Source organism: Cuculus canorus, chromosome 7 (assembly GCF_017976375.1).
Source record: "Cuculus canorus isolate bCucCan1 chromosome 7, bCucCan1.pri, whole genome shotgun sequence".
Lineage (NCBI taxonomy): Eukaryota > Metazoa > Chordata > Aves > Cuculiformes > Cuculidae > Cuculus > Cuculus canorus.
In genome coordinates, this window is record NC_071407.1 from 21,896,515 (window position 1) to 21,921,160 (window position 24,646).

Below are 24,646 nucleotides of genomic sequence, written 5' to 3' on the forward strand. Positions count from 1 at the left end.
CACGAATTTTACAAGGAGTGGCTGAGGGAAATGGGATTGTTTAGTCTAGAGAGGAGCAGGCTGAAGGGAGACCTCATTGCTCTCCGCAGGTCCTGGAAATGAGATTGGAGTGAGGTGGGTGCTGGGCTCGTCTCCCAAGTAACAAGGGATAGAATAAGAGGAAATGGCCTCAAGTTGTGCCAGGGGCAATTTAAACCGGCTATTACAAAAAAATTACTTCACAGAAAGGGTGTTCAAGCGCTCCAGGGGCTGTGCAGGGCAGTGATGGGGTTCACACCTCTGGAGGGGTTCAAAAGCATGTGGCCATGGCACTTTGGGACACCGCTTACTAGCATGGTGGGGTTGGGCTGATGGTTGGGCTGGATGAGCTTAGAGGTCTTTTCCAACATTGATGCTTCTGTGATTCTTAAAGGAGGTTGTAGTGAGGTGGGTGCTGGTCTCCTTTCCCAAGCAGCAAGAGACAGGACAAGAGGAAACGGCCTCGAGTTGCGCCAGGGTAGGTTTAGACTGGATATCAGGAAGAATTACTTGATGGAAAGGGTGTTGAAGTGCTCCAGACGCTGCCCACGCAGTGGTAGACTCTCCATCTGTGGAAGGGTTCAAAAAGTGCTTGTCTGTGGCACTTGGGGACATGGTTCAGTCAGCACGGTGGGGCTGGGCTCACAGCTGGACTGGATGATGTTGGAGTTTTTTTCCAACTTTAATGATTCCACGATTCTATAAAGTAGGTTGTAGCGAGGCGGGTGCTGGTCTCTTCTCCCAAGTGGTCAGAGACAGGATGAGAGGAAACGGCTTCAAGTTGGTTCAGGAGAGATTTAGGCTGGATATTGGAAAAATTTACTTCATGGAAAGGGTTGTCACGCACCGCGAGCGGGCAGGGCCACCTCCTCTCCCAGTTGTCCCATCCCGCCTCAGCCCCGAACCCACGGCGGGGGCAGAGCTCCCTTCCCGCCCCCCCTTCCCCGCTCCCGGCACCCCGGCTTTAATCATCTCCTAATATGGACAACAGAATTTCTGACGTCATCCCCGCGCTGGGAAACCAGCGCCCGCGCAGCCAAGCCGGGGCGGGAGGGGGCGGGAGGAGGCTCTGGAATGTCGATTGACGCTGCGCTCGACCAATAGCAGCGGCGGTCCCTGCCCGCCCATTGGCGGAGTGCGGCCGAGGGAGGGGGCGATGGGGGTGCAGTGAGGGGAAAAGCCGCCGCCGGGCTGAGCGCGGCGCCAGTGCGGCGTGGGTGCTGTCGGAGTGGGGGGCCGCGAGTTCGAGTCCTGTCTCCGCCAGCCGCAACCGGGTGCTGCTGAGGGGCGAGGGGACGCGCGGCGGTGCTGCTCGTTTGTTTTTCCTCTCTTCTTCTCCCTCCGTGCGCGGAGGGACAGAGTTTGGCAGGAGTTTGGTTGGACTTCGCCCCGCTGCAGCCATGCCCGTGTTCCACACGCGCACCATCGAGAGCATCCTGGAGCCGGTGGCCCAGCAGATCTCCCACCTGGTCATTATGCACGAGGAAGGGGAGGTGGACGGCAAGGCCATCCCAGACCTCACCGCCCCCGTCTCGGCCGTGCAGGCCGCTGTCAGCAACCTGGTGCGGGTAAGTAGCCTTCTCCTCCTCCTCCTTTTCGTCGCAGGAACCTGCCCAGCCCCGCGGCGGGACCCCCTCCGCGCTGCCCTTCTCCGCATCCAACAGGCGTTTCTGTCTTGCAACAAGTTTGCTCTTCTGCAAACGCGTGGCTGGGGATGAAAGTATTCGTGCGAGCCTCTGCTCCACTCCCAGTGAGCCCGGTGTCCGGTTCTGGGATCCCCGGCATAAGGAGGGTGTGGAGCTGTTGGAACGGGTCCAGAGGAGGCTATGGAGATGATCTGAGGGCTGGAGAACCTCCCGTATGAGGACAGGCTGAGAGTTGTAGTTGTTCAGGAGGCTCCAAGGAGAGCTTAGAGCAGCTTCCAGTACTGGAAGCGGCTCCGGGAAAGCTGGGGAGGGGCTTTTTCCAAGGGCCTGGAGTGATAGGACGAGGGGGAATGGCCAGGAAGGGTTGAAGCTGGACCTCGGCGGCTCCTGCGTAGAAGCCGTTCCCGCCCCGTGCCGAAGTGTCCGGAGGAGCAGCGAGCTCTTCACCTTGTGTTCTCTTCACCGGGTGAACCCGACCCTTCCTCACCCGAGGGGGAACCTCCTCTCGGTCTGTGTCCCCCTCGGTGCGGGGTGCGCCCCGGAACGGCTCACAGATGTCTCCCATATGCTCTGTGGCTTTCTGCTGTCTTGGAAACTCCTATTTTAAGTGTATGTGCTGAAAAAGGCAAAATGCTTGGTGTAATCCTATCCTAAAAAAAATCCTCCCAGGCGTTTGGATTTGATTTTTATGTTGGTGAAAGCTGGCAGCTTGCTGTCGGTGCAGGAGAAGGGGTACAGAGCTGTGGTTCTGGGTGAAGTTTGTAGCTGGAATTTGTAGTCGGGTTGTTAGAGAACCTCGAGTGCGAGTTACTCTGTTTCTGGGAAGCTAAATGTGGCTGAAAATCAGCTGGTGTCTCTTGACTCCTTGAAAGCAGCTGTACATAGTGTGTCTCTTTAAGATCTGAGTGTTTGCTATATGGACTCTTTACTCTGAGAACTGTGAATGACTAATACATTTGAAATGCTTTAGTTCATAGAATCATGGAATGGTTTGGCTTGGAAAAAGCCCATCCAGTTCCATCCCCTGCCATGGGCAGGGACACTTCCCACTGGATCAGGGTGCTCAAGGCCCCATCCAGCCTGGCCTTGAACACCCTCAGGGGTGGGACATCCACGACTGCTCTGGGCAGCCTGGGCCAGTGTCTCACCACTCTCATTGTGAAGAATTTCTTCCTTAAATCCAATCTAAACCTTCACCCTTTAAATTTAAAGCCATTTGTCCTCACCCTGTCACTCCATGGCCTTGTGAAAAGTCTCTCCTCAGCTTTCCTATAGCCCCCTCCAGGTACTGAAGGCTGCTTCAAGGTCTCTCTGGAGCCTTTTCTTCTCTAAGCTAAACAATGCCAAGTCTCTTAGCCTGTACTCATACGGGAGGTGCTCCATCAGTCAGATAATCTCTGTGGCCTCCTCTGGACACATTGTAACTGTTCCATATCCTTCTTATGTTAGGGATTCCAGAACTGGACATGAGGCTCTTACTGGGTTTTCGCAAGAGTGGAGTAGAGGTTTGTATTAGTACTTTTATAGCTCAGCTGCGTGTTTATGGAGCAGCAAACTGTTGCAAGGCAGAAATGTCTGTTTGATACAGAAAGCACTGCTGTGTGCTTTCTGAATACTAGATTTTACTTACTCGCTTTGAATCTTGTCAAATTCTGAAATCACTCATGGCAAGCAAATCCCTTGCCAGCAGCGGGCTTTACCTTAAAATAAAATAGCTACATACAGTTTAAATATTGTGTTACTGTTAATTTTTTTATAAAGGGACTAAAATCACGAGGTTTGTGGGTATAAGAACCTGTCAAGATGATTAGTGTACATAGGTTTATCTGATTTCAGCCTCTAGTGCTTGCTACTGTTTGAATCACTTGCATCTTTGAGGCCTTGCATTTTACTGTGATGGAGCTATAACTCCTGGTCCCTGTGACTCTATGAATTTTACAGGACGTACTGTCTGGAGTACTTGTGCTTTTTGTTGACTTTAGCTGAAACTCTTGCTTTTTAAGAGGAACAGTCAGTCTGCAGCAATGAACTGATGTAATAGGTACATTGGCTGCAAGGGTGTGAAATTGGAGCGTATGAAATACTTTTCCATGAAAGGAAGACATTAGAATAATGCTTTGCCTCTCTGGGCTTAGCCTGTGTCACTGCGTTGTATGACTGTTTTGTCCCTTGCTCCCACTCTCAAAAGAAACCTAATCTGATAAACTAGCATTTATTAGAGAAATGCAGAAACAGAATTAGTTTCTTTCTGCAGCTTGCCAGTGTCAGCTCTTCTTTCATTTTGGATGGGTTTCAAAGCCTCTGGTTTTCTGTTCTTGCCTGCTAGCTAGATAAAAGGGAAGACTGAATTATTTTTTTGTGATAATTCACAAAGGGCAAGTAGGGGTGTAATCTGAGGTGGCTACTCCAAGAAGGTTGACCTGATCTGGTAGAATACAGCTTTGCCTATGTTAGGAAAAACACAGAATTGAAGTTGTTTCCTCTCTGAAACTCTGCTTTCAGTGCATCATTCTGATGTGTAAAGGTGGTTTGTGAAACTGCAGTTTCACAGCAGTATTTGTGCAGACAGGTTACTTGCAAGCTTTCTGGTGGCTTCATGGGCGACAGCAGATTGCATTGTCAGTACAACCAAGAAAGTAATGTAGATGCTAGCTCTCCATGTGGCTTGCTATCTGCTCAGGGTTCTCCCTGAAATGGTTATGTCACAAAAGCGTGCATGAGGGTAAGTACTACTTAGCAGAGAAGTTTCTCAGCACTAACTTGTCACACACAGCAGCTCCATTGTCTGCCACTCCAGCCTCCTGTAAGGACGCCACAGTTTGGGAGGTACAGTATTTAATTCATGTAACTCTAGCATCTGTAAGTAATTGCTGACCCTGGTTCTTGTGCAAGGCCTAGGAGCTGTGCTGTGTTGGGAAATGGGCTGGGAAATGGGAAAATGGCTGCGAGGAGGAGCCATGTGAAATAACTTAAGTTCATTTTGTTGGTGTTCTTGAGATGGAGTTAACATGATACACTACATTCAAGATGGAACAGAGGCTGGTAGATATGACAGCCTAAATTTGAGACTATTAGATGAGTTAAAAGGAGTTTCTCCTAGGTATATGGACTGCAGACTTCGATATGAGAGCTTGTCCTTCATGTTGCCTTTTAGCACACATTTCTGTGTTTTCTGACAGAAATGGATGTGCTGTATGTTAGGCTTGCTTGAGGCCACCTTAAGTTCTGTGAGTTACTATAGTGCAAGGCTTGCATGTCCAACAACACCCTACTATAAGGATGCTTCCTTGTCAGAACCTGATTATAAAGTAATCCTAGGTAAGAGAAAGTCCAGGTCATTGTTGAAGTTATTGGAATACCAAAATCTTTACAAGTTGGTCTGTTTCCCTGGCAAATACCAGAGAGTTGGTATTCAGCACTTCTGTATTAGTTCCCAATATGTGGCAGTTTGATCCTACTGTGTCTTGAATATCCTGTTAGGGAGTGGCTTTTGCAGAACAATACTTATTGTTTGAAGTATTTTGAAGTTTCCTAACTGTAAGATAAGGCGGACGTTGCACATGCAAAAACTTTGCACCTAAAGGTAAGTGGCAGATGATTTTTTTTGCAGAAAAATAACCATTGGCTGGAGCCAGAATCTGAGGGAGATTAATATAACAGATTCAGATTAATGTAACAAGATGAATAATGTACTAGATCAGTCCTTTTTTAGCTGAAGATCTTAATGTGTTTTATTGGCCAATATTTGGAGTGGATGCATGTCTCCTAAGGGAGGGTTGGGGTTTGGTTCGGTACTTTTTTGTGTCTAAAGATATAACACTGACAAAAAAATTAGTTGGGGGGAAATAGTCAAGCCCAATAGGCAGGAAATTATTTGGAGCTTGCTAAAACTATTGTTAGTTTAGTGGGCAGTGAAATGGAATTCAGAGTTGTAACTGCTCAGACCTCTCTGGGAAGAAGTTTTAACCATAAGGGTTTTTTTTTAATTGTTTTCATAAAATATTTGTCCAACTTGGAGCCTATTTTTAAAAGAGGGGTTTTTATCAAAGGTGACTCATGATGATGCAGCTAACTTAAACCTATCACACACGTGTTATAAAATAGCTTCATTTCATGGAGAAAGAACTCTGCTTTATGGTAATGAATATACAGGGATTTATGTTCAGAGTAATGTTATGTTAGTGCCAAGCAGAGAAAGCAAATTCTGCTCTTAAACTCCATTCACTCTGCCTTGTCTGTGTTCTTGTCTTTCTGTTAGTAAAGGCATAGCCTGCTCCTGTTGCTTCTCTGCACTCTTTCAGACAGAGTTGCTTCAGAGCAGTCGCTGCCGCTCTGCCAAGTGCTAGCGGTGACATGGGTGAAGCTGCTGACTTTGACTGATAGGGAGGCAATTCTGTGCATGAGAATTAAGATAATGGAGGGGAACCTGAAAAGGGACTTCAAGTACATGCAATTTAAATACTGGGGCAGGATTGGCAACTTGCAGATATGTGGAATTTTTAGAGCTGGGTTGTTGAACCAGGTTGGTGCTCTGTAAGATCTGATGTGCTTCACCTGAGACAAAGTGCTTGACCATTACCCTGTTTATCTCTACTTCATTGACTGAGCTTGAACCACCTGAGGAAAGTGACACTGGTGACTTGCTAGTAATGAAAGACTTGAGGTACAAATTAAGTGGCTGTCATCTTTTCTATATGAATCTGTATTGTTAGTGTCTATATACATCCGATTTCTGTTATATTACCTTTACATTGCATTACTCCCTATTAAATTAACTAATGCATTATTCAAGAATGTGTTCTTGCATGCTTTGCAAGAACAAAGTGCATGCTTTGATATGCCTTTCTTCACCTGATGAGACTTGGAGCCTTATGGAACTGACATCTCTCTGCATGTTGGTCAGCTTGCAGGTCAGGCAAGTCATCAGCAAAGATCTCTGAGCTTATCAATTTCCTGTCTTGTGGTCATGGCTCATCAGATCTTTCCTTGAGGTAAAGCAGAGTCAAGCACTGCATTAGAAAGGAAATAAACGCAGCCTAGAGTGAGATCAAACTCTCCTGGAGGTTGTAGTTGAGAACACAACCCTATAGCACTGGGTCAAGCAGTCATTTGTGTAAGAGGTTTCTGCTGCTTCCTGAAGTTGAGGTCAGTCTCTTAAACTGCCACAGCTGAAGCCCATCCCACAGAGGCACAACTGAACCAGCCCAGATTGCTCACAAAGCAGGTGAAACTCTATACCAACACTTGGTATAGGGTTGGCAGTGATAAAAAGATTAAAAACCAACAAACTTCAGCTGTGAAAGTTTAGTGCCACGGTGGCAGCTGTCCTCTCTCATACTAGCAGATGAAGAAATGGTAATCATGGGTGTTAATTGGCACGTTCTTGGTGCCTCTGTCAAGTGAAGTTGACTGCAGCTGCATGGCCATGCAGGAAGAGCTGTGCCTTTTCTCTGGACAAGCTGTGAGTTGCCTACCAACACCTGCAAACCAGGAACTGGGAAATCACTCATATAAAGGAATTTGGGGAAAAATGCAGGCTCCCTTGAAAAGCCTTGTGATTGCAGTAGCAGAAGTCATATACATGGCTCAACACCTAGACTGAGAAGAAATGGTCTAACTGTAGTGTAGAGTGGACAGTAAAACAGCTTGTCTCATCCCTAAGTTTTCTTCTGGTGTAGCTGTCTTACCTGTATCCCAGGGTACACCAGAGAAGAGTGGGCTGCTGAGGAAAGCTTAGTGTTTCTAATCTTTGAGAGAAAAAATAGCCTGCAATATTTATGATTCTTGGAAGAGGATGAAGGAGAAAGGAAAATGTAAGCTTTTCTGTGCAGAATTCTCTACATAGCCTGAAAGATGGCTCTCAAGGGGCTGTAGTTAGTCTGAATTGTTTTCTTGATGTTTGTAACTTGTCATGGGATATGTATAGATCTGTGTCTCCTTGCCTCCAATTTATTGTATTGGAATATCCTTAAGCTGAAAGAAATGGCTTGTGTTACAGAACTTCAACATAGTGATAAGTGAATAGAAGTATCAGAGAAGTCCCAATTATCTCTTGAGAGAATTAGTCTTTTGATTATAAGTTTCTAGGCCTTGTCTTTGTAGTGGAAACATGATCCAGTGCTAGGAGAAATGTTTTTAAATAATTAAACTTTTTTTTTAAATGGAATATTCTACTTCAGTGTAGCTGCAATTTATTTAAGGATAGCTTACTGTATTGTGGAAACTGACCATATGTGCTGGGAAATTGAATAAAACCCATTAGGATGTGTGCGTGGGAGGGACAGGGAGAAGTGATTAATAATTCTTGAGACAAAGCAACTTTGTAATAACAGAAGCACCTAATAAACTTTTCTTGCTTTTATCTGATAGGGTTTATCTTTACATAAGTGAAAAATCGGTTTCTGATTTGAATGAAATAATGTCTTTGTTCTGTTATGTTTGGTTCTTAGTTTATTCCAGTCTCTCCCATCAGCTTTAAAATAAATGTTTTGTTCTCTGTTCCTTTAAATGTGCATGGAGCTGGTAAATGCTTCCATTAGTAATTACATACAGCTTGCTTTTGGGAGCATAACAACTGAATGTTGTTGTGGAATGGGTAGCCTTAAAGTGGCAGTTGAACTAAAGTTCCATATGGTCACAATATGGTGTGTGTCACTCCTGTTCTGGAAAAGCTGACATATGCTCTGTGCTGCATAAGTGATTACACCAGTGAGGGAGGAGTCATTAAATCCATATTAAGGACTAATGTTTAGCAATTTCTTCCTGTTCCTGACTACCTTAGGGCATAGGTATTTTTGCTCTTTGAAAAAGATTTTTCTCCTCATTGTAGTATTGGACTGTAGACATGGTATTCCTTTATGGAGTTTAATAAAACAATGAACCATATGAACCACTGCTCAGTATGTTTTATGCTCAGAAATGTGTAGCAGGACAGCAGCAGGGTAACTTTACAGGTGTTTCTCTTCCCAATGTACTTGAAATTTGGTTTGATTAAACATATGTTTGAGAGGTGGTGAGAATCAAGCAGTACTTTTACAGAGCAGTCCTTGCAGTACTGCTTGATTCTGGCAGTGGCTTCACATACAGCAGGGACCTTTTTATCTCTGCTTGTGTTGTTCAGCTTGTGTGTGTTGCTCCTAAACTTTTGTTTCTGACTGTATTGTTTTACTGGGTCTTACTGGTCTTACTGGTATTTCTTCATCTCAAATATGAAGACAAAGTATCTACTGCTATTAAAATCAATCTTCTACTACTGTTTCTCACCCTGAAAAGCAACTCAGACTGGCAAACTAGACCTTAATGAGTGTTGCAATGTGATTCTTTTTCTTTTTCCTTCAGTGGCATGTTCCATTCTGTCACTTATTCAGTTAAATGCTGAGAAACAATTCTTGATACAAAATATGCATCTGTGGTCATGGTTCTTAATTCCTGCAAAATTATAACCTTCGTGGCATTTATCTTTAAGCACAGCAAGAGAGTTCTTACTAGGAAGCATTGTCATTGAAGTTGAAGAGTGAAGTACCTTCTTGATGACTATATAACTGTTCTAAGTGCGTGCACTACACTAATGGTGATGTATAGTATAACTTCTTTAATTTTTATGGCATCAGGCAAGAGAGAATTAACTCTGAATAATATCCTGTAATGGGAGTCTGAAATAACTTGTGCTGAGGTATGAAGATGCACCACAGATGAGTGGTTATTACAGCTATGAGCATTTCAGAAGACACTGTGGTTACAAGGTGACTTGTTGCATGGGGAGATGGAATGATAAAAGAAAGGCTGGATCTTCTTTTTCTGTTACTCTTTTGAGTAAAACATCTGTGTATAAGCAATGGCTGCTAAACTGCCAATCCCAGAATGGGATGTAGCAGTACATAATTGAATGAAAAAATTAGTGCTAAGATTTAGCTGTGTGCAAGCTGGTGTGTTCAACCTTCCTCCTTAAACTCTCTGGAAACCTTGTCAGTGCCTAACTCCTCCACGGAGTCATCTAAACTTGCCTAGGAGAGGTGATTAATGCTGAAGTGTGTGATGTACTAAAGATTTATCTTCAGGATTATCATTATAAAAAAATGCTTCAAGTACCCATTCAGAAGTTACTGGCATGGTGACTTTCTTTGTGTCTGCTTGCTTTTAAAGTCTTAGTTTTGACTTTGCTCAAGATTGGTCTCAAGATGTTTCCCATTTTAGCCTCTGAGTGTGCAAACATGTGTCCAAATATCCTCTAGGGAGATCTTCAAGAGCTGATTTGCTTAAAAAAAAGTCACAAAGTCACTAAATACTTAAAAGAAAATGTCTTAAGTGTAAACACTCTGGTAAATTACTGCATGAGTTTTAGGAGGTTTTAGGTGAGAGAAGGAGTAAAGTGACCAGTGTTTGGGACTACACCAAAAACCTCTTTCACAAGCCTAGCTGTCTTTGCAGCTTTCACAGTATAATAGTTCTGCTGAATAAGAGAAACAAATGGAGGTTTCTCGTGAACTCCAGAGTAGTAGTGAAAAGGTTGCTTTTTATTTAGCTTGCCCTGATAGAGTGACAAAAAAAAATTGGATTGTGAAGGACTGGTAACTGCCAAACAACTGCCTTAATTGTAGCAGCTGAAGAAATGCTGCTTGATTCTTTGTCACACTAAGAAAAGGGAACTCTTCTCCAAAAACCGGGGGGCAGGAAGAGTGGCAATCTTAGTCGTGTTTCAGCTTGGGTTCAGCCTTTCTCTGAAATAAGGGTAACTAGCATAGCATTTCTTTTCTTTTTCTGAAGTTACTTCTGGAGAGAACCTACATTCCTCAGCTCTCTGAGGAGACTCTTCTGGCACTCAAGCTGTCAGCCCAGCCCACCCCATGCAGCAGGAAGGAATGCGCTTCTCTCTTAATCTGATTTTATTTTTATCTTCCCAGCTTGGCCTTGGTGATTATTGTAGTTCAGAGCTATAGAATATGAAGTGGTTTATCTGTCAAAGGCAAGCTAATGTCTGGCATGACAATTTTTCTTTGGCAGTTGAAGGGGGGTTGGGGCGATCGGGGCTTCTGACCTGTTCTCCAGTGACTCAGGGTGGTGAACACTAGGGACTTGGACTCTGCTACAAAGACTTGTTGCTTAGCCTTTGTGGCATATTCCTATATAGCTGTCTTGCATTTCTCTTGCAAAGAGCAGACTTCCCTGCATGCAGCTGATCTCCTTGCAGACCTCCAGCAATCAAAATGGAAAATAATCATAATATCAAGTGTCTGACACACTCAGATTTTTAATGGGTCTGTAGATGAGCACTGTCCCTTGGAAAACAGCCCATGGTTTCTGGGCTGTTCTTTTTCTGTTTCATATAACTGGGTGTTGTTGTAGCTAATTAAAACATCACATTTAGCATGTGAGTAATGATTTAAGTAGTTAACTTATGGTACATTTGAATTAACTGTTAATCAAGTAAAATGAGACTCTTGTGAAAGACTAATTGTCTGGTGTGCTACAGAAGGTGGATAATCACTCTGAAATAAGGTATTAGTAGCTGTCTTGCTGGTGAGGAAATAGTGACTGTGTAAGGGTTTATGCCAAGAAGTGACTGCTGTGAGATTCTGTTCATGGCAAATTAGCAGTGGTTTGTGGTTTTTTTTAAAGTAATTTAAAAAAAGTAAATTGGAAAAGTAATTTCAGATTTTGTAGTTGACTAAATATCTAAGTGAATTTAAGTCTTTTATAGTGGACAGCTATCTTGTACCCAATTTAGACATCTTAATCTTGAGAGGAAGAAACTGTTCTGCATCTGTAACTTAAGAAGAGAGATTACATTTTTGTCTTCTCATTTTTAGCTCGAGTCTTTCCATGTCAACAAGTGGTAAAGTGAAACACCAATTAAATAATACAGTTATAGAGACCACTCCCAATTTAGTTTGTCACTCTGAAGGAAGAAACAGCCTGGGGAGAAACTGCTACTACCAATGTGAAGTGACAGCTTGGTTTGGTTTCCAGATTGTGCAGTACAGTATTTGTATTGGAGCAGTGACCTGTGGGAATTTGTTTCTATCTGGAAAGAAATCTGTTTCACCTGATGTGATCTATGAGCTTCCTATGGTGAGGCTTTTTATTGCTCTAACAGCCAAAAAGCCTTAATCTTAAGTAGACTTTCTAGACGCTTCTCCTTGACTCACCACTTGATTCTCCCAGTTTCTTCAGCCTTCCAGTTACTGGGGGCAGTTGGAAGGTTGGGCGCATGGGATCTTCAACAACCAAAATTCTCTCCAACATGCAGGTATTAGCAAAGTGTCAAAGATGATGCAAACCTACAAGCAGCATCATGGTGTCTGGCTGCTTATGTTTCAAGCAGACATTTGAATAAGGAGAAAATTTAGCTCTATTACATGTTCTCTTTTAGTGCTGTACTAACCTGTATATGAATCTGCTGCAGAATTTATTAAGGGGTGCTGTGAAATTTAGTGGTGATTCACAGGTCTAGGTACAGGGGAATGGACTGGAAGATGTTTTGATATGAGACACTTTCCTTGGACTTCCTTGCAAGGTGACAGTAGCTAGCTGGGATTCATGGCTGTGTTTGTAGAGGATAGTTGCTTTGTATGATTTTTTTCAGGTTAGTTTTGTGTGTGCTGAAAGGTCAGAGCTGGCTTGTTTGACTGAAGAGGAGCTATAATGTCTTAAAGTAGTTTTAACTTGGAAGTACTGGTTTAGAAGAAGCAACGCTTAGTTCTAATAGTTCTGTGAATCCTCACATAATCAGTATGTGCTTGTTTCCTTTAAGTTAAGCTGCACATCCTGTAATTAGCCGAACCATCCAAGCCTCAGCTGGGTACTGGTAACAGGATTGGACAATAGCAGCATGAATAGGCTTTTGGTACCCAAATGATGTCACTTTCTGGTTTCCATATGGTTCTCATTTCAGTTGTGTTTTACTTGGACAGCAGGATTTCCTTGCCCTCAAGCCAACTGAATTTGTCTTAATTGCCGGTGTAGACAGGTAGGTCAGTTTGCTGTGATTAGGGACCAGATGACTGGAGTGTTCTAATTTACACGACTTATTGCCAGATGACTTTGAAATCGTACCCTGCCATGCCTGGAATGCAGTCTCCAGGGTAATCATGAGAAAACCAGGAGCCTGTGTACAGCCTTCATAGAGCTGAAAGGCAGAGCAGATCATCTCTGATTCAGCAGTCTCTTTAGGTTCACGCCTGCTTTGGAAGACAAGTGCTCCTATTGACTGCCACTGGCAATGTACATTGTTTGGTGTAAGCTGGAAGCAGGAAGAGAATTCAGCTGCTTATTTCTTTGAACTTCTTTTTCAGTCTCTAATTACATTGGACTATTCCCCTACAGATAAGTAGAAAAACTTAAGGCTTCTTAAAAGTGTTGAACTTGCTAATTGCAAGTGACATATCGATCCCAATTATAATTCAAAGCAAGATGTGAGAGTGATGAACAAATTGGAAATCTGCTGTCAAATGCTTTCAACAGAGCTTTTGAAGGAAGAAGAGAGTTTTGTTTAAAAAAAAAGGTATTATTGGACCTTGTTATAATGGACTCTCTTCATTCTTGCTGAAGGTAGAGGATTAGGTTGTGTATACCTGTTCTCTTACACCTTTCTGAAAGCACTTCAACACTGCTTGTCTCTTCTGTTCAGTGTGCAGGAAGTTCTTTCTTTACTTTAAGCTGTTCATGTTGTCTGATAACTTGTGAGTAACTTGTGAAATTCGGGTTGACCAAGAAATTTCATGATGTACCCTGAAGCTATTCAACTTGCATCTGGCAAAGCATTATGCCTTGCAGCTCTACCAGGGTGTGTGTAGGTTCTGCATTACTAAGGTTTACCACATAGACTATGGTAGCTCATGGTCAGGGCATGGTGAAACAGCAGTCGCTCCAGCAGCTGGATATATTAGAAGGAGCTGAGCAAAATAGCTTGAAAGACCAACAACTGCATCTGTTGATGCAGTAAGTAAAAACAGAACATGAATTGAAATCAAAATACTGTGACAGACAAAAATTCATGTGAACAACTAAGTCCTGTTTGCCTCTCTTGCTGCCAGAGCTCCTTCCCCGAAGCTGTCTAATTTCATTCCAATGGCTGATTTCCCAAAGGGAAAACTGAAGAATTGTCAAGTAGCTATTGAGCCCTTGCCATTTCTTTGAACCAGCTGAGACAAACTGTCCCCGAAATCTGTTTGAGATGAAGGATTTGTTTTCTAGGCCATCAGTGGACAAGCCTTGTTGGGAGGGATGAGCTTTATGAAAGAGATAAGACACAAAGGGAATACCATTTCCTTCTGTCATTGTTTTCCTTATTGTCATATATAAGTAGGATGCCCTTTATCAAACTTGGATTCAAAATGCTTTAAAGAAAACTTAATTCTCTCTGCCCACATTGTGTTTTTCAGTCTGGACTGATACATCGACACCAGCAAGAAATAGGTGTGAATTTGGTGTGACTTGGTCTTGCTTCTAGCTCCACTTAATGAAATGTTCATAGTCTTGAAATTCAGGCCAGTTTTGCTTTCTTAAAGTGCAGGGTTATGGGGAAAGGACTGGCAGCTCTGGTTTAAGGTGGATTCTGGACATGGACATGCAGTGTAGAAACTGCTGTCATTGCAGACTTGTAGCAAATGCTTCGGTTTCTTTTTTCAAAGCTGGCATACAAAAAAATTGGAAAAGAAATGCAGAGAACTTCTTCCAACTGCACTGATGCACAACAGTTCTGATGTGAGATTTAACGTGCCCACTGTCATGTCACTCTTTCTGGAAGCCTGCAAAGCGTGATGAATGCTTGTACCAGCAACTGTAATCTAATGCAAGATGCCTTATGGTAGTTACTTTTGCAGCAAATGAGCTATGTTGCTGTGCATGGTACTCTGACTTGTCAAGCAAAACTCATACCACAGCTTATTCCTTGGGAGAAACATTAGGCTCTGCTAGTGTTATGGTGAGGGCTGTCTGTGCTCACTGGAGGATAATATCGGAATATTTTTAGGCTCCTTGATAATATGACAGATGTTTTAAATTAGCCCCTGGAACACTGCAAGAACTAATTCTTATAAGGTCATTTGCCTTTGTAACTGGGGAAATAGTATAAGCTGCAATGAAAATTGCATTTCCAGCGTTTGGCAAGTTGTCAAATTGCTATTGTCAATGCAGGCATTCAGAGGAATCTGTTTACAAAAAAAGACAAACCACAAATAAATGCACACATGCCCTTCCCCCTGTGCCCTGCCCCCCCCAACAATCAATTTGGACTCTCATTTGAGGCATCTGTGTTTTATTCTGTATGATACATTGCTTGTACTCTAAGCCTTCTAGAGGTTGAGAACTGGATATTACTGGGTGTTTATGGTGTCTTTGTTTAAACAGACCTAGAGACTCACAAAGCTGAAACTCTTTCCTCTCCTCATCCAGGCTAGGAAGGTGGGAAGGGGACCTTGTGGGGTGCTATAATCTTGTCTTTCCTGCCATAGAAGCAGATGTGACAAATGCTGCAAAACTGGCTATAATGAAAAACCTCATCCTAATCAGAAAGTTTTGTTCTTGCTTTTCCATGGAAAAAGTTCTCCCCAGCAGGAAGCCTAAAGCATACCGATCTTCTAATCCGTGGTAGAGCATGAGATCTACAAGCAACATTAAAAGTCAAAAAGCAGCAGGAAATCTCAATCTCCTCCCAGTTCTCCGAGATGCATTCTTAGAAGGCTTTTCAGTGGCCATCTATGCCCTCTGACTTCTGAGTGCCCCACTTTGTTTAACTTTCTGGGCTTGCCTGCTTCTTGTTCACTGTTGTTAACTAGCAGAGAAGTAGCTCATTGTTTATCTCGATTCAGCTGGTTTGCCTCTTGTCTCCCAAGGAGTATGGAAATGAATATGGATGGGTAGAAGTTGTCCAAGTTCTGCTTGCAAGCTCCCCTTGCTCTTGGCAGGTGCAGTGTTAAAGAAGTTGGAGTCTCTTTAAGATATTGACCAGTACAGTTTCTTTCGAACTGTAACTAATGACCACTTCAGTATTACTTAAAAGTAGAAACTTATGTTCCATGGAGACTGATTCTCAGTTAGTTATGGAAAACTTATCTCAGGAGGTATCAAACCCAAGTGGGAATTTTTTCCACATATATTCTGTTGCGTAGGAATAAAATAGTCTTCCTAGATTATTGTTCTCCATTAGCTTGAAGCTCAACAAGCCTTCTGTCTGAAATGGGAATGTGTAGATCTTGGATCTTTGGAGTGAGGGAATAATCTTGATTCCCTTGGTGTTGAAGCATGGAGAAAGGTGGAGTTGAGTGAATCTCTATCTTCTATGCCACTGCGGGGTGTCAGAAAATCACTTAGCCTCTGTAAATTTCAATCTGAAGAAACAGGATCTTACTAAAACAAAAAGTAATAAACCAACAAAAAATACCTTTAACCACAAAGCTAAAAAAGAAAACCCACAAACCTCATTTGGGCTTGTGTATTCTTAGTCATGAATGTGGCTTCATGTTTTGAGCCTATGTTAAAAGGTCTGCTGAGCACATTTGTTCTTTATGTGCCATCTCGGTACCCAGGCTATAAACAAAAAGAGCAACTTCTGGAAAGGTTAATTTAATAGCTATGTAAATATGAAATGATTTACTTTGAACCCCCAGGTCTTTTATTTAAACCGATTGAGTATGTGCCGTGTTGGTGCTTAAAATAAGGTTAAAAAGCCCTGCTAGAGAGGGAGGGGAACTTTTTTAATTGAGGGGAACTGCCTGAAATCTTGTCCTGTGCTCTTTAGTGCTGAGGATATCTGAGGAATGAGCATTTCTGCTTTGGTGTGGACTTGGAAGAGAAATGTCTTCGGAGCTCAGAACAAAGACTATTTCAGGAAGGTTTTGAAGTTAAAACTCTGCACAAAAAAAAGGAAGATGGGAACTGACTCGCATCTTAGATGTTATTTTCAGTTGAAGACTGAAGATCCTAGCTAGCCATAGCAAAGAAAATCCATATATACAAAGTGTGCATGTATCTGCCTATAATTAGCTGATAATGCTTTGAGTAGTGAACCTAGACACATCCTTATATAGAAGAGACTTCTGATTTTCAGCAGAAAGAGGAAATGCTTTTTGTGTTTTCTAATAAAAAAAAAACCAACCTTGTATCTAGTGCAGTGTATTGTAACTTGAGCAGAAGTTATTTCTTGGTTGTTCTCGATTGCCTGATCAGTATAAAATAGCAATGATGATTGTTAGAATGACCTTCAAATTGAATATTCCTGTTGTAAACTTTAATCATGCATTCTTTAAAGACTGGATATGCTCTGAAATACTCTTAAATGTACTGAACTATCTGCAGATTGGTACAGCTGCAAGAGAAATAAATCTTGAAGGCAAGAGACTTCCTCTCAGCAGTACTTTGGAAATAAAGTATTACTCTTTTTCTTCTGGTGACAGCCTTTTGTCTGAACAATGCCTAATCCAACATCTATGTGAATTAGTCTTGTGTCATTTTTATTGTGTGTGTGTGCAAATCTGAAGTGTGAAGAATAGGCTTCAGCTGGAGCGAAGCAAGCACAGTCTTGTGGGTCATGTAATGTTATCCCAAGAACTGGGGCACAAGCTACACCTGAAATGGTGCTCTGGTGGCATTGCTGTGGAGTGTAGTAGTCAAAGCAACACTGTAGTGCTGTGCCCCAGGAGGGAGTGTGGCTGTGGGTGAGCCCACAGCAAGCAGAACAGAGAACCTGTCTTAAAACTTGAATATAGTTCATGTTGTCTATGCTCTTTCCTTCGCTTACTTATAAATGTCTATGTGACTACTTGTTAGTCTAGTACTAACATACTGAGGACCCAAATAGGCTGTTTGAACCAAAGAAAAGGCTAGGGCAATGCTCTTCTGTAGAGGACCAGACTAGGGAGACAGGTTTTGGCAAGTGGCATAAATTTGCAAGGCAGTGGTGCTTCTGGAAGGCTGTAGAGCATTAGAACTGGCAAGTGCTGTGCATATGGGCACACTCCAACTTCTATGAAACCCCAGCACATCTTTAAACACCAGCTGATCGGGGATTTTCAGGGCGATCTTGTCCAGCTTGAGCAGGCCTGGCAGCTCTTAACACAAGCTAGTGTCTGGATTAAAGACCTCCTGCTTTGTGATGCTGTTGTGAATAGCTTATTCAGCTGGAAAATACAGTGAACAAAAGGAGCTGGAAATATTTTGTCAAGTTGGTGATCTCACAGTCGGGAGAGCCAGCTACCAATTATAAAGACTTCTATTGTGTAATACAAGAGCCAGTGTATAGAAAACTCCCAGTCTTGCTCTATCTCTGCCTTTATTAGCTTCTGCATAATTATTGTTGCCTAAAGGATGGTGTGGATGTGGAGTGGATTCTCAGTAATTAACTACATTTTTCTATTAGACTGGGTTGGGTAGTGACATGGGTTTGTTTTTTTTTTTTTAAACTTTGAACTTGATTTCTGACTTGTAGGAGGGAAGCCCACAGAGTTCACAGTGGTTACTCTTTTTTACAGCTAAGTGCAGCCAACAGAAGTAGCTTAAGTGGTTAGTGGTATTGTTTCTATGGAGAGTGGAAAGAGAGAAAAGTGCTATCTCCCTCTGCCCCTGTTCATTTAGTAGAGATGTTGGCAGGAAGGTATTTGTGATTTATAAAGCATTAGACTAACCAGAGTATGTAGTGGTCTCAAAAAAGAGCCACAGGAATCCTAGTGAAAAGAATTATCATTAGTACAAATCCATTTTCTTTGTTGTTATTTTGATGTTTGTTTCAATCTAGACTTTATAGTGAAAGCTGAATCTTATGTATGTCTTTTTTCTCCCGCAGGTTGGGAAAGAGACTGTGCAGACAACTGAAGACCAGATCTTGAAGAGGGATATGCCACCAGCGTTTATCAAGTAAACTCATTTTATTGCAACTCTTACACTGTCAATACAGGCAACCTGTTCCAACGATAGATCATTGTTATTCATTTCTGCTGTGCAGAGTAGAAAATACTCTTATGTTTGAATAGTTCTTGAAGCTGACCTTCATTGGAAATGACCTTTTTGGGTTTTTTTTTTCCTTTAAAAATAAAGAAAAATTCAGAGTAACAATGGTACTCACCTATGTGCGTTGTAGTTTTGCCTAACAGTGCCAGAGAGAATGTGGTGCTCTCAATATTTTCTATGGATTGAGTAGGTGGAAAAGTGTGAGTTTATTGCTACAGGCAGCTGATGCATGACAGAACTGCCTGGAAATCCAAGGCATTTGAAAAATGGTGACTGACAGACTTAATGCTATGGCTGTGTGTTAAGGACAACCGATTTCTTCTGCTGCCTTAAGTTTTCAAAATCATAGAATCATAGAATTCACTAGGTTGGAAAAGACCTCTTAGATCATAGAGTCCAACCATCATAGATCACTTCTTGTTGTGGAATTGCCAGGGATCTTACTGCTGATGGACAAACTTTCACTGAAGTGACTTTGCCCTACAACCTGATGAATGCAGTGTGACCTCTCTGTTAGCGTTGCCCAGTGCGTACAGAATGCCTGACTGTTTCACTGGATTCCTAAACATGGGCAGGTAGTCAAATCAAGAAAGCACTGAGGGAACGAAGAAAGTACTAACGTGAAGAACAGAGAGGATATACTCAGAAGTGGTTAGAAAGTAAACAGTGTTAGGTATATCAGCAAAGGATGAGACACCAAAATGTCACTACATTTTCTCTCACACCTGAATTCTGTATGGACTTCTCTCAGTTTGAGAGAGGCCGTAGTAGAACTAGAAAAAGCCCATAGAAGGACTTTGAGCACGAAGATGCGCAGACAAGGTGCTCGAGGATATGGTTTAGTAGTGGACAGGTACAGTTGGTTGATGATCTCTAAGGTCTGTTCCAACCAAATGATTCTATGATTCAATAATCGAAGGGATGGAGTTGCTCCAGTCTAAGGCAAAACTATGTAGGCTGGAACTCTTAAGCCTGGAAAAGGCGACAGAGGGAATTGGGGCCCTGACAGAGGTCTAAGAATGTGAGTTGCATGGAGGAGATGGAAACTTGCCCTTCTTGTGTGAGAACTCGACAGGGGCATTGCTTTAAGCTAACAGTTTATAAGCAAACAACAGGGAGAGCTGCTTTGCATAGCAAGTCGTGCACCGTTCAAATTCTTTATCTAGGTTTGGATGTTAGAAGAGAAGAACTTGGAGGAACCCATTGTGGGTTATCAAACAGACAAACTGCAGGAAGTCCTAAGAACTGAAAGTAGTTGGAGGATGGGAGAGCGCCCAGAGGAAGTATGATAAATGCATATCCTGTTCTTAACCTTCCTCAGGCATCTACTTGCAGCTGCTTTTGGAGACAGGATACTGAGCTAAATGAGCCTTTGATACAACCCGCTGTACTATTAGTTATGCTGCGTTCTTGATGTGGGATCTTGCTTGGGTGTATGGGCTGATTATTTGAGGGCAGTATTTATGTATTGAAACAAGAGCAAAACTATTTTCTTGCTTCCTCCCGAGTTATATACAAACGTAATTTTGCTTTTGCTCCTTTTCTAGGGTGTCTAGAGTTCTTGGTTCATTTCCAGCTTGTAGTTCATCTATACAAGTAAAGGATTAAGAAGAAGAGAATTTAATTGCTACACTGCAGCCAGCCTTTGATCAAGACTTAGCAGATTGTGGAGAATGAAGGGGTTAAGTTACTGTAGAAATGTAATACGAACACTGCTAAATAGTTCCACTTTATACTGGGTACAAGAACTTTTTCTGCAGGAATTCATTACTGCTTGAGTTGTGATATAATGAAAAATGGGAAACAAAGCTGTCTGTCACAGTAATGAAACCTACTTCACATAGCACATACTGACTGTCCTAGGTGCGGTTACAAGAATGAAGACTTTTCAATGGCCTGTAGGTGTGACAATTCCTTGCATTTTTGGGGGTTTCTTTTTGTTAGTCTGGGGTTTATATAAAAATGGACCAGGTTACATTACTAGTTTCTTGTTAATACCATGGAGTGTATTGTCACTGATACTTGTGGAGTAGGGACAAGTGACTCGTACCTGTTCCTGCCTTCAGAGCAGAATTTGGATGCAGAAAATGACACAGGTGAAGGTTGGCTTTTCCTTTCCTGAGAAGGATGGAGTTTTGTTTCTGAAGTGTTAGCTCAGAAACTGGCATTCCTCTCTGAGGAAATGCACCAGCAGCACTTGGACTGGCACACAGATGATGGGATAAGCAGCAGTGCGCATGCACTAGCACTGTGTTCCCTGTCCTTAGTTTCTCCATCCAAAAAGACTCTCAGTCCTGAGGGAAACTCTTGGAGGATGAGGGGAGATGATCTGCTTATTCTTTTCAGAGACTTAGGTGTTGGCTTGCCTGAGCCTGGCATTGAGGGTTCAGAATGAATCTATGTGATGGTAATCTGTAAAATTTTTGAGTGGGAGTGGGATGTGCAGCAAAATAATTTGTTGGCTGCCGGGGAAGCTATCATGCATCCCTTTGCTTGCTACTGACACAAACCACATTGGAACTATTGACCTGGAATTAAACAATGCTGGCTTTATCTTAATTGTCTTAATCATCAGGGAGTGTGAGTAATGCATATAATTTACATCAGATGTTTTTCAATGTGTTCATATTGCTTGTTATACTTCTGTGGTACAGAAGGAACAAGCTGTAATCTCTAGGTAAAGAACAGAGAGACACCTGATTTGCTTACGCTGAGAATAGAAATTTCTCTGTGTTTCGCTTGCACATGCAAACTCATTTAACAAATCAAGCAGTACTGCTGTTCAGTGTTGAAGCTGTTTTGGTAGGCAGGCTGGAGCTGCATTTTTGGTAACTGCATTAACAAATTAGTTTTAATATAAAAATATTTACTTTTTAATTTCTATTTCTAGAACTGCAAGTTTCCAGAGTAGTGAGTTTACTGACTGCAACAAGTAATTAGAAATGGAACCAAGGGTTATTCAAACACCAAGGGCATTGTCTGGCATTTTTGGGCAGGCTTCTCCGGGAAAAGCAGAGGTCAACCCTAAACTCTAAAATGATGGTTCAGCATAAAGCAAAACTTTTGTCCTCATATTTCATAAAGACAATAGCAGGAGCGAAGCTGATTGGCTACCAAAAGCAGTATGATTGGAAATAAGACCTGTGTCTTCTCCACAAAGAATCTGGCTGGTGTTAATACAACTTCGTTGTAATCATGTCTCAAAAATTAATGTATGGGGGTTTTTTTAATAAAGCTGAAGGGGTTTTAGGTTGTAATATAATACAGAGAATAGAAAATTCTCCATAGCAATGAACTTCCACTCAGAACTTTTGAATGTGTTTGGTTCTTGTGATGGAACAAGAAGATCATAGCAGTGAGTATTTTTAGTGGGTTTTAAGTTGATTTTGTTTAAATTATTTGAATTACGTTTTCCCCAAAAATTCTAATCTTTTATTCCCCAGCATGTGTGCTTTACAGGAGGGTGACTGATGTTTTAAATGCCAGTCTGCTTTTTTGTATGTAGTGCATGCTCCTGGAGTCTTACAAAAGCATTGGGAAGTTTATACAAGACAGACATTGTACAAGTAAAACGCAAGTTTACCTTTTGGAGGTTCTACACTAAAAAGTGTTAAAGAAGACTTTGGATCTTAAGAAGCTTTATTTTTGTTAATTATGGTGTCTTCTGTTGTCATACACATTTACATTAATTCCTTTCTTGACAAATGAAAAAGCCAGCCTTGAGCTATTATTAGTATTAAACAAATGACCATGAAATTGAACTGCAGGAAATGAAGTATTTCTGAGGTGGCTGAAGAGTTGATTTGTTTAATCCCTTTCTTGGCAGAGTCAGAAAGAATAAATTTGAGAAGCAAGTGTGGAAATCTAATTTAGTCAAGTCAGTTGACTTTGATAATACAACTGGGTACATTGCATGGTAATGAGCAGACCATTCCCACTTTCTGCTGTGAAGTCCTCCTGGGTTTTCTTACTCAGTTATGAGTTCCCACGTCTGATGTACTGAGCAGATGCCTCACTAGAGAGCAGGTTAGGGTAAGGTCGGCTGGCCCAACTCCATCTACTCTAGGGAGCCATTAGAAGAAAACTTCACTTTCTGAATGAAGTATGTTTTCCTCTAATAAGTGTCTTATTTCTAGTATGGTTAAATCTTGATGCAACCATTAAGTTTTGCCATTTGTGTTAACAAGGAACATGGAGTGGAAATTGAACAACTATTTAACCTTCCCAGAGTATTTAACTGGAAGTAAAATAAAACTGTGCGCAGGTGGTCAGTAGGAAATGGGCTACAAGCATGAAATGTAACAGGCATGAAACAGTTGTGATAAGAAGCACTGTTGCTGTAATAAAAGGGTTTGTTGGAACCTCACCTAACTTGAATGAGTGCATGGCACTCACGTAGAGCCTCTGTATCAAACTGCACTTACGCTTCAATCAAAGAAACGGGAGAGAATGGAGGAAAGTAACAGTCAGTATAGTCGGTAACTGCAGTTGTGAGTAGCGTAGCTGACACAGAAGTGAAGTCTGAACTTTGTATTTCTCTAAGCTGTCATCAAGTAATTACAACAAGAGAACAAACTCAAACTTTTCAGTGTTCCAGTTCTTCATATTTTAAAAAGTTTGTATTAAATGGTGTAATGGAACCTAATTTCTGTCTGCAGCTGCTTATTGTAGTACCTTCTGTCTTATTGTAATGATATACTTGCGAATAATTTGCAGAACCTCATTTCTGTTTAAGTGTGGAGTTGCAAGCTGCATTCGAAATTCATACCTTATCACTGCATCTTGGGGCTGTTTAAAATGCTGTTTCTGTCAGGAGTGTTAACAGGCTCTGAAGAGCTGCACTACAGCTTCAGTGAGCAGGGCACAGGGTTTTCTGTGTTCTTTGTCTTAATGTGGAGTTATTTAGTATTTATTAATAGCAGTTGCTTCTGGAATGACAATGCAAATACGGGGCTGATGAAGGTTAACAATTACTTTGATTGTGAAGTCCTAAGAGAATAATTTTGTCCCCTGCCCTTGTCATTAACAATGAAAGGTGTTTTGCTGTGTTGAGACCTCTCGTTAATGGCTTTATGTTGACTGCTGTACCTGGGATACTTCAAACACTCCCTTCGTTGGAAGATTGCGTCACTTCTGAGTAACTGTTTTGTGGTTGCTGGTTATTTTCTTGTTAAAATAAATACATGAAATAATCTTGCTTTTTAAACTGTAAAGATGTAGAAAGATGAGTTTGCTTGTGGTGCTTTAAGTGGTAAAGTTAAAAACAAATCCAGCATTTTCTCAAGTCAAATCCACAAGAAACTAACCTGCAAGTTCTGTCTTTACACAGAGTGGAGAATGCCTGTACCAAACTTGTTCGGGCAGCCCAGATGCTGCAAGCAGATCCTTACTCGGTACCAGCTCGTGACTATCTAATTGATGGATCGAGGGGCATCCTTTCTGGAACATCAGACTTACTTCTGACATTTGATGAAGCAGAGGTAGGAATCCCAACATGACTGACATAGGTCAACAGTGTTATTAATTGAAATGTCGACCCAGCTGAATTAGCCAATCTTGACTGTTGAGTAGATCTGTGTGGGTTTGATCCTTTCAGCTGGATTGGAAGCATGTTTTGCATTCCTTTCTGTCCAAAGGAGCTTAGGCTTGTTACTCTGTTTTGTTAAGCATATCTTTGTATGACATAATGTTTAGGCGTTGCCTCTGATTGTTCCTCAGAAGGCCAAATCCCATCAGTCAACCCTGTCTTAGATCTTCTGACACTATTCTGTGCTCCCTTCACCATATCCATTACTGATCCTTATATTCTGTCTTCCTTCTGAAAAGCCCCCGGCCGCTTCCTAACATGTCTGTCCGACTCATTAGTTTGGCAGTTCAATTAGCCTTAGGGCAGGGGTGGTGATACAGATTTGGTCTGTCTGGCTGCTCAGCCAGAAGATGTGTTCTGATAGATATAACAGTTGCTATGCTTTGGCTGCTGCAGGAGCCAGAAAGTGGCTCTGAGGTGCTGTTTGTCCATGTTGAGATGGGCAAAAAAGTCA

The 24,646-nt window shown here is 42.0% G+C and overlaps 1 protein-coding gene across 4 annotated transcripts in view; it reads left to right on the top strand.

The window, feature by feature from the left end:
* Positions 1 to 1,197: 1,197 nt before the first annotated feature.
* Positions 1,198 to 24,646, top strand: part of VCL (vinculin) — a 52,734-nt gene continuing 29,285 nt past the window's right edge. For 2 of the 4 annotated variants that reach the window (XM_054070909.1, XM_009570738.2), the window contains exons 1-3: positions 1,198 to 1,586; positions 18,442 to 18,512; positions 23,935 to 24,085. In XM_054070909.1, the coding sequence (XP_053926884.1) occupies positions 1,419 to 1,586; positions 18,442 to 18,512; positions 23,935 to 24,085 (390 nt within the window). In that variant the 5' untranslated portion in view covers positions 1,198 to 1,418. The remainder of the gene's footprint in view (positions 1,587 to 18,441; positions 18,513 to 23,934; positions 24,086 to 24,646) is intronic. The other 2 variants (XM_054070910.1, XM_009570739.2) reach the window with 2 other exon arrangements.